The sequence below is a fragment of the Diplotaxodon limnothrissa genome, linkage group LG14, assembly GCF_057381915.1.
Source record: "Diplotaxodon limnothrissa isolate DT_005_m linkage group LG14, D_limnothrissa_male_GT1.1, whole genome shotgun sequence".
NCBI lineage: Eukaryota > Metazoa > Chordata > Actinopteri > Cichliformes > Cichlidae > Diplotaxodon > Diplotaxodon limnothrissa.
The window spans coordinates 15,866,906-15,875,783 of record NC_140609.1 but is presented as its reverse complement, the minus strand read 5'-3'; the positions used below and the strand labels follow the sequence as shown (position 1 = coordinate 15,875,783).

General features: G+C 40.6%; 1 protein-coding gene across 1 annotated transcript; it reads left to right on the top strand.

The window, feature by feature from the left end:
- The first annotated feature begins 480 nt into the window (after positions 1–480).
- pdcd10a (programmed cell death 10a) lies at positions 481–8,594 on the top strand. The gene is made up of 8 exons (XM_085370740.1): positions 481–687; positions 2,265–2,458; positions 5,778–5,831; positions 6,036–6,153; positions 6,812–6,938; positions 7,709–7,787; positions 7,898–7,980; positions 8,415–8,594. The coding sequence occupies exons 2-8, from the start codon at positions 2,369–2,371 to the stop codon at positions 8,560–8,562; spliced, it is 699 nt and encodes a 232-aa protein (XP_085226866.1). The 5' UTR covers positions 481–687; positions 2,265–2,368; the 3' UTR covers positions 8,563–8,594.
- The last annotated feature ends 284 nt before the right edge of the window (positions 8,595–8,878 follow it).

Sequence of the window (8,878 nt, the reverse complement as noted above, 5' to 3'; positions counted from 1 at the left end):
CCTGTCAGTATTAACGTACCTTTAATTAAGCCTGGTATTTCTGCGCAACTGACGATATTTTAGCTTTTTGGCAGCGAACTCTCTTGACCGTCGTGAAAACCGTTAATTTTGTTCTTCTGATAGCTAGCTACCTTATCATTCGTGTCATGTTAATTGTAGACGCATATACACATTCATATCAATATTATATTAGGTTTTCTTAAACATGGTTAAAATGTGTGCGCTCATACCGCAGATAATATTCGTCTCATACTCGACTTAAGGGTTAAAAATCCATTACCTGTACCTACCTGGGAATTGAAGTCTATTTCGGTGTCCCCGGCAATAACGAAACATTGAGGGCGTCCATAGGAAGAACTACAAACAGCCTGGAGCGACGCCAACGGGCAGCTCCCAACACCGCCCAACCTGGCTCTCGTCTGCACTTTTATTAGACAATAAAACTTCCTGAACGAGACGTAACCCAAAACAAGACGGGAAGATAACTCAACAACACGTCCCCGCCTTCATTCAGCTTTATTTAGTCGCACTTCATAAGGAGGCAACTGGAGTGCTAACAGAACAGATTGAATCACCTGCTCTCGAAGCTGCTGTTCTAACGTTAGTTCGTTACCTATAGACGTGATTTGCTGTTTTCCGGTCAACGGTCCGCCGCTTCTCTCATCACTGGCAACCATCTTTTATCAGGTAAGGCTGGTACCGAAAGTTTGAGCTCTTTGGATTTTATTTTTAATGTAGTTTGGCGTGCCTGCTAACCACCACATAAACTGGTAAAAGACCTGTGATGGAGCTGAGAAGCAGGGCAACCTCAAATATAGTGACTACTACAGCGAGGTCGGTACCCTTTCAGAAAAGGGCAAAATAAGGGAGTTCAAAACAAACAAAAAAAATTATAATACTTTGATGTATAAATGTCAATAGTGAGTTATGACCGTAACCTTTTCAGAGCAATACGCCTCTCTTTGATCCAAGGGTCATTTCACAGAGAACTCTAAAAAAAAAAAAAACCACCCCGGTGGTTTTAAACGGCCCCAGATATTCATGCTGCTCTGAACACTTTTTTGTTATTCTCCCCCCTTTTTTATTTCCAGGAAGAGCTACATTAGTCTATGCAAATGACTCAGAAGGGGCTGTAATAACCTTTTGTCCTGGCATACACTGAATGATTGGTCTGCATTCCATATATCTGTGCCAAATGCTACCATTACCTCTCTGTCTTGGCCTGCACTAAGATTTGCCACACCTTAGTCATTTATGGTTCAGGGAAGTAACAGAGTCTGCAGTGTTACCTTTTTTGGCACATGTAATTGTATATGACGTATCCCTTATAACTAGAAACCAGTGCAATCCTTCCTGTAACCATGGCTGTTGTAAACACTGATTAAACCTCCGTTTAAAATCCTTATCAGATATAATAATGTCACACTGGACCTGTTTACAGTTTTACTCTCTATGCACGAGAGAGTGCCAAAGGGCAGAACCAAGCATCTGATAAACCTAAGAGCACTCTCAGTTATGGCAGAAAGTCACAGGGTGACGACTTGTCTCGCTCTTGTTTCATTCACCCGTGTGAATAGTGAGCTCGTATAAAAAGGCCTTATTTAATTAGGGATTTGTTGTACGAATGGAGATTGTCACATAGAGCCAATGTAGGTGAGCAAAAACTGGTCCTGTGAATTCCTGTGTCACCAACAGTAAAAGAGACAGAATACAGGCCTGCAAAAGAGGATGTGCTGGATCTTCCTCTTGTTATTATTTATGACTAACCTGGTCTGGGGGGGAAAACAAGCTTAAAAACCAATACCAAGGTCGTATATTTATCACACCGCCTTGCTTTATTGCGGCAGTCATTTTCAGAAGAGCGTGGTTTTCTGGTACAGGTGTGACTCGTGCCTGTTTTGTCGGCATTGCACCCAGTGGAGCAGTAAAGCACAGTCTTTTAAGTGGTGTGGCTGTTATGGAATGATCATATCTGTGACTGAAAGACTTTTTTGGAAGAAGTAAACATGGGGTTTGATCTTGTTTAATTGCACAAAAATTTATAGAATTAGAGTGCTCCAGTTGAAATTTTGTGGAACCAGTTCTCTACCTCCTCACTACAATAGAGACATGTTTAAACAGGATAAATTTAGCCTGGTTGTAAACATGGATCATTTTATTTATTTATCTAGTTTTTTTTTTTTTAATCCCTTACACAGTTGTTTTTGTCAACTACCATCCATCTTTCCCTGCTTGTTCTCCCATCGTGCTCTTTTCTTCTTTAGATCCTTGTCTGCTCCCATTCTGTCAGTCTTCATGACTGATTGAATGCAGTGAAACCGGCATCAGTGGACGAGTGCACGCACAGGGGTCCATCGATTGGTCAAGGATGACCATGGGAGACATGAAGAATGATGCAGCTGCTGCCTCGCTGGCTCCGATGGCTCTCTACACCGTGATGTTTCCTGTTTTTAAGGAGGTAAAGAATAAAAAAAAAAAAAAATAAAAAAAAAAGAGAGTTTGTGACCTTAGAAGAAAATTGGAATGAGACTTTCGGTAAATAGTCAGTTCAAGCTGGGGTTGTATTTAACTGTGGAAAGGCTTTTGTGTGAGGTTGCAGAGTTGATGGTGTAGCCGAATAGAAATACGGAAACGGTAGTGTTAACAAGAACAAGTGGTGGAGAATGAGCGGTAATGAGAAGTGAGCAGGCTGCTACTATTCATGTTGTTCAGCTGATGGTAAATCTGAGTGACTGTCAGTATCTCTGAAGGGTTTTTTTTATCCATGTGAAGCATCTCTGTGTATCACACCTGCACGATTACAGGTTACACTTTTCCATTGTCTTTTTTTCTTTTCTTTTGTTATCATTAAAGACCCAGAAAAGGAGTTGAAAACAGTTTTTAAAATGGGGAATTTATCTGTTTCCCAACAGCCATTTTGTCTTGATATTCACTCACCAGATAATTCATCAGATACACTTTGACACAAAGAATTAAGGCAGTTCTGAAGACATAGATTCAACAAGATCATGGAAACACCCATAAGGGGAATCTCCCATTGCAGCACCTCCCGAAGGTGTTCTATTTGATTAACTTCTATTTCTTGTGGAGGCCATTCAAGTACAGAGAACTTATGGTCATGTTCAAGTAACATGGTGTGCTATCCTGGTGGAAGTAACTATCAGAAGATGGGTACACTGTGGTTACAAAGAGATGGACCTGGGCACCAACAATACTCAGGTAGGCTGTAGGCTGTGGGGTTTAAACAATGTTAGTTGGGACATGGAGACAAACTTTTTTGGTTGTATACCGCAGAACTGGTCTAAAAATGATACATGTCTGTTAAGAGCTTTAATTGTTGCAAGTAAGAAAGGTATAACTAAGAAAGGGTCCTTGCAAGATATACCGACCTTGTCATTATGGTGGGAAATTACGCTAGAGATTTATAGGATGGAGGAGGTAACAGCTTATGTCAGTGACAGAGTGTGTTGGTTCCGTTTGTGTTGGGATAAGTGGGTCCTATATGCCAATACTCATAAGCCGGATCTTCTCCTCAAAGCTTGAAACCACCAACCTAGCTAATTGGTCACTCCCGACTGTTTTTTGTTGTTGTTGTTGTTGTTGTTGTTGTTTTTTTCTCTTTTTCTTTTTCTTTCATTTTGTTTTTCCCTTGTAAATTGTGTTAATTAATGCCTGTAATCACCTTCGTGAAGTAATAGTTTAGAAATAAAGAATTAAAAAAAACAAAAAAACAATGTTAGTTGGTACCAAGGGTGCTAATATCCACCAGCCTGAACTGTTGATACAGGGGAGGGTGGATCCATGCTTTCATGTTGTTCTGACCCTACCATCCAAATGTGGTAGCAGAAATTGAGACTCATCAAAGCAGGCAACATTTTTTCTCCAATCTGATGTTGACCAGTTTTGTGTGAACTGGAGCCTCAGTTTCCTGTTCTTAGCTGACAGGAGTAGTACCCAGTGTGGTCTTCTGCTGTGTAGCACATCTGCTTCAAGGTTTGTTGTTTTGCTCTTCTGCACACCTTTTAATAAGTGCTTATGAGTTATTGTTGAGTTCCCTTTAGCTCAAAGCAATCTGGTCAGTGTCCTCTGACACAAGGCAGTTTTTGCCCAGAAACTGCCACTCACTGGATATGTCTTATTTCTTTCTTTTTTTGGCGTGGGAGCTGGGGAGGGGGGGGAATTTTCTGTAAACCTTAGAGATGGTTGTTTGGGAAAATGTCAGTAGATCAGCAGTTTCTGAAATACTTAGACCGCCTTTTCTGGGAACAATTATCATGCTATAGTCAAAGTCTCCTAAATTACCTTTCTTTCCTCATTCTGATGCTCAGTTTGAACTTCAGCAAGTCATCTTGGCCAAGTCTTCATGTCTCAATGCAATGAGTTGCTGTTATGTGATTGGCTGATTAGACACTTGCATTATCGAGCAGTTTAATGAGAGTATCTAATAAAGTGGCTGGTAAGCGTTTAAGGTCGTTTAATGAAGGTTCTGTTTTGTTTAAGGCAAGGTCAGTAACACCTGTATTTACCTGCACCTTTAAGCTAGCTCAAAATTAATGCTGTCCATCCCACGGACTTTTCTCAAATCTCGTGGTGATAGATCCTTCTCTGTGGCAGGTCCCAGACTTTGGAATAGTCTCCCCCTAATTATTAAATCTGCACAAACACAATTTAAATCATTACTAAAGACACATTTTTATGCCCTGGCTTTTAACACACTATGACCCAAGCATTTTTGTCTTATTTGAAATAGTTTTAGTTATTGTTTTAATTCTTTTATTGTCCTATTATTGTTTTATAATGTTATTATTGTATTACATTGTTGCTTTTTAATGCCATTTTTATATTGTTAAGCACTTTGTGCAGCATCGACTGTTTGAAATGTGCTATATAAATAAACTTGACCTTGACCTTAAGCCCAAAAAGGCTGCTTTTGTTTGCAAAAAATAATCAAACATACTAAATAAAATCTTTCAGCTCTTTACATTATTTTTCAGTCATTGAACTGAAAAAAAAGCAGTCAAAAGCCCCAATATCAGCTAATAGCCATGTTTCACTGATATATTGGTGCGCTGCTGTTTTTTATTTGCCCATTATCATGTCTTTCATTTATGTCTTTTGTTATTTAGCATTTGCTTGTGGACTTCTGAGTATTAAGGGGAGGAATTTGTGGTAAATAAAGAGGAATTAAAACAATGTACATGTAAACATAACAAAAATTTAAAACCCATTTTGTTTTTTGGGGGTTTTTAAAAAAAAAAAATTATTATTTTTTTTTTTTTTTTAAGCAAATTACTGGGTAACACAAACCTACTCGGCAGTTATCCCCTGGCTTAAATTGGTTTCTGCAACTTGCTAATTTCAGCTTTTGTCACTCCTGATTGCTCTCATTGTTTTTCTGCTGTGCTTTCAAGGTGTTATTGTTTACAGTATGAAATTATCTTATTGAAAAACTATCGATTTCACGGTGCGCAAACCAACAAGCAGCGATCTGGAGCTGAAGAAGCAAAGACCTGCCTAATGCCAAAATATCAGCTCAGAGAAACTGAATGTACTTCGATTCTTTCGAGGTTAACAATAGAATCCAATTCAGTCCACACGGATTTTCACATCTCAGCATCACGGTGTCCTCTTTTAACACGGTGGGATCCTTAGCTTTCATGTACTTTTTACAGAATTACATTTCAGCACAGACAAAAGGCCATGGTAAGAGCTAAGCTGTGTGAGTGTTAGTTTTACCGCTGGCTTATTCTTGTGTGTTTGTGTATTACAACTTGCAGTTGGAGAAGATCAATTTATCAGCAGCGCAGACCTTGAGAACAGCTTTTATAAAGGTAAAGTTTTCTCTTAAAGTTTGTTTGCTTGCATTTCATGGACAAAACTGCCATCCTTCTTGTATCGACTCTGCCTGTACCCTTCACTTTGTAAATCCTCTTTACAGCAGCTTAGTGATTTATAACTTTGATTATAGTTTTATTTTCGCAAAACACCAAGGGTGACTGTGAGTCCTCAGCAGCTGCATGTTTGTGTGTCTCAAGGCAGAGAAGGAGACCCCGGGCCTTACCCAGGACGTTGTTGTCAAAATATTGGAAAAGAAGAAGTTAAAAGTTAACTATAACGAGTCTCTGCTTCGCATGGCTGGAGATGATATGCAGGGTAGGTTTGGTTTCTTTTATTTGGTGTTTTTTTTTGTTTTGTTTTGTTTTGTTTTTTGTACTCTGCTGTAGACCAGAATGTGCACTTAAAGATGAAAGCTGTGGGAATACCAACTTGGTTTTTCTTTGGTTTCTGTGACAGCCCAGTCCTGTGCTGCTGCAGCACAGATATCCACTGGGGGGAGCTGTTTCCACACAAATCAACCCCTCTGTCTGCTTTCAGTTGTTCCCTTGTTTCTGTCTGTAATTGAATTCCTTGTGCCGAGTGTACAGTGATTGATGGTAGTAATGAATTCTCACACACACACACACACACACACACACACACACACACACACACACACACACACACACACTGGATGAATTTTAAATGTACCTCCTGCATGGCACATCCCAAGTTCTACCTTAATCCGGCTTTTCACTTAACAAACTCAACACGTTACTGTCCCTAACATGTGTGTGTTTTTGTGTGTGTGTGAGTGCACACGCATGTACACATACTCCTGATGCTGTGTTCATTTTTCACACTTGCACTGTAGACATAGGTTTTTAACACGTCACCAATATTAATTTCATGAGTTCTGCCGACTGCTGACGTGCCCATTGCTGCGAGGAGTTTGAGCTCTGTCTTTTGTTCTCTTCCTCTCGGTGTTTTTCAGAGTTGATGATTGACAGGAAAGAGCCAGAGTTCCAGGAGCTGAACGAGAGGGCCCGAGCTCTGAAACACATCCTAAGCACCCTGCCTGATGAGATCAATGACCGAATGGGCTTGCTACATACCATCAAGTAAGACAGCTGTGTGTGTGAATGTGCACGTGTGTTGCAGTGTGACGTAAATCAGGTTCACTACTACGTGCAAAATTTCGATCAGATTAAGTGATTAAAGTAGCAGAAAGCAAGCCCTTTTGACTTACAACATCTCGATGGTTGATTAAAAGTGAAAGAGTTGGCTTTTAGTAACTGTTCTCCAATTAATATTTCATTATATGCACTAAGACGCTGCCTGGCATTACATAGCTCTCATTTCTTTTATTCCAAATGGCCAACCGGAGCATGTCTTTGTTTCTAAGCCGTAAGATTCCTTTCAAAGGTTGAGCAGTGTGCACAGCAGTGATGGCGAAACTATTAACGTCCCTGTCCGCCGCGCTGCACGCACGCTATAGAGAGAAAGTGAGAGATGTTTCATCTTCTTGGCCCACTTTGCCATTATTTTGATGGAATTCAATACTCTTAGTGAGTCAGTGCTTAAGTTACTTACCCAGCGGAGGGCTTAGAAATAAAATCAATTCAAAGGGAATGCTAAGAAATTAAAGTTATGAAACGGCAGATTTCAAGTGCATGCGAGGGGAGAGGGAGAGAGAGAGAGACAGAGAAAGAGAGTTGAAGGTGAGAGCGTGTTTGTGAGAACAGGGGGAAGAAAGGGCAGACAACGAGCTGGATCAAAGGACTGTAGTTTCAGGGTATCAGTGCCTGATAAAAACAGACAGATTTGAAGATTTCTCTATACTTTTTTTTTTTCTTTCTAACATGGACTCACTTGTGCGTGTCATCCGCAGAGATGTTGCCAGTGCCATCAAGGAGCTGCTAAACACTGTTAATACTGTCTTAAGGAAATACCAACATCAGAACAGACGGGTAAGTGGATACATTAGTAAGTTTAAGAAAAAAAAAAAAGTGCCTGTGCGCACAAACACAGTTGCTGTGAAATAAGTGGAGCTGAAAGGCTGTCTGTATTTATTGGTTAGGTAGTGGAACAGCAGAAGAAAGAGTTTGTGAAATACTCCAAGAGCTTCAGTGACACTCTCAAAACCTACTTCAAAGATGGAAAGTAAGACACTGTTTCTAGTGTATTTTTTTACCCCTTTTCTTTTTTTTTCTCCATCACATCTTCAACCTTTTCTCATTCGTGTCTGCACACATAGCCACCAACGCATTCACTAGTCGTACACACCCACCCACGCCTGCACGCCTTTCCTGTTTGCATAGACGCTCACGCGCACACCCACTGTCACCCATGTAAATGGTGGTTGTTTGATCACAGGCCCGCTACCATCAAATCCACCAATGCTGAATAATTCCCTTGACCCACTTCCTGTGGATCCATCCTGGCTTGTGTTCTCTGAAGCCTGACATTCTCTATTCCAGCCAGATCAAAGTGTTCCCCGGATCAATCCTAATATTGTTGCCACGCTTTTCGGGTTTTTTTTTCTCCCCGTGTGAGTGACACGTGTGTCCTTGTCTTTCTGTTCCGGTTGTTTCCAGAGCAGTAAATGTGTTTGTCAGCGCCAACCAGCTCACCCACCAAATCAACATGATAATGCGGGCCTTCAAGACTGGCGGCCCAGCGGCGGCGGCCCGAGAAGACGCGAAGAACAGACGCGCGCAGACACAGGAGAAGCGTCTTCATTAGAGGACAGGCGAAACAAGGCTTTTTATTTGTAAAGGTGTTTTATTATTTTTTTTGGGGGGGGGGGCTGTATAATTTATAATTCTGTGGCTCTGAGGGGAGATCAGGTAGTTTCGAGTTTCAAAGCACGTCAGGCTGACAGTAATTGCTGGGAATTTTTTTTACTCTTTAATGTTGTTCTTTTATCAGATTCTTAAGTCAATATTTTCTACGCTCCCCTCTGCATTTTCCACTCTGTTCAGATCATGTCAGTGTTTCCCTTGTCCTTAAAAGTTTGGCAATTGCATATAAGTCCTTAAAAGTTATCATTTTGGCAATT

Excerpts from the sequence above, each read along its gene's own strand:
- pdcd10a (XM_085370740.1), top strand. The coding sequence starts at position 2,369 with ATGACCATGGGAGACATGAAGAATGATGCAGCTGCTGCCTCGCTGGCT. Across the intron at positions 2,459-5,777 it reads TGTTTCCTGTTTTTAAGGAG|TTGGAGAAGATCAATTTATC; the intron begins GTAAAGAATAAA and ends TACAACTTGCAG. Across the intron at positions 7,788-7,897 it reads ACCAACATCAGAACAGACGG|GTAGTGGAACAGCAGAAGAA; the intron begins GTAAGTGGATAC and ends TTTATTGGTTAG.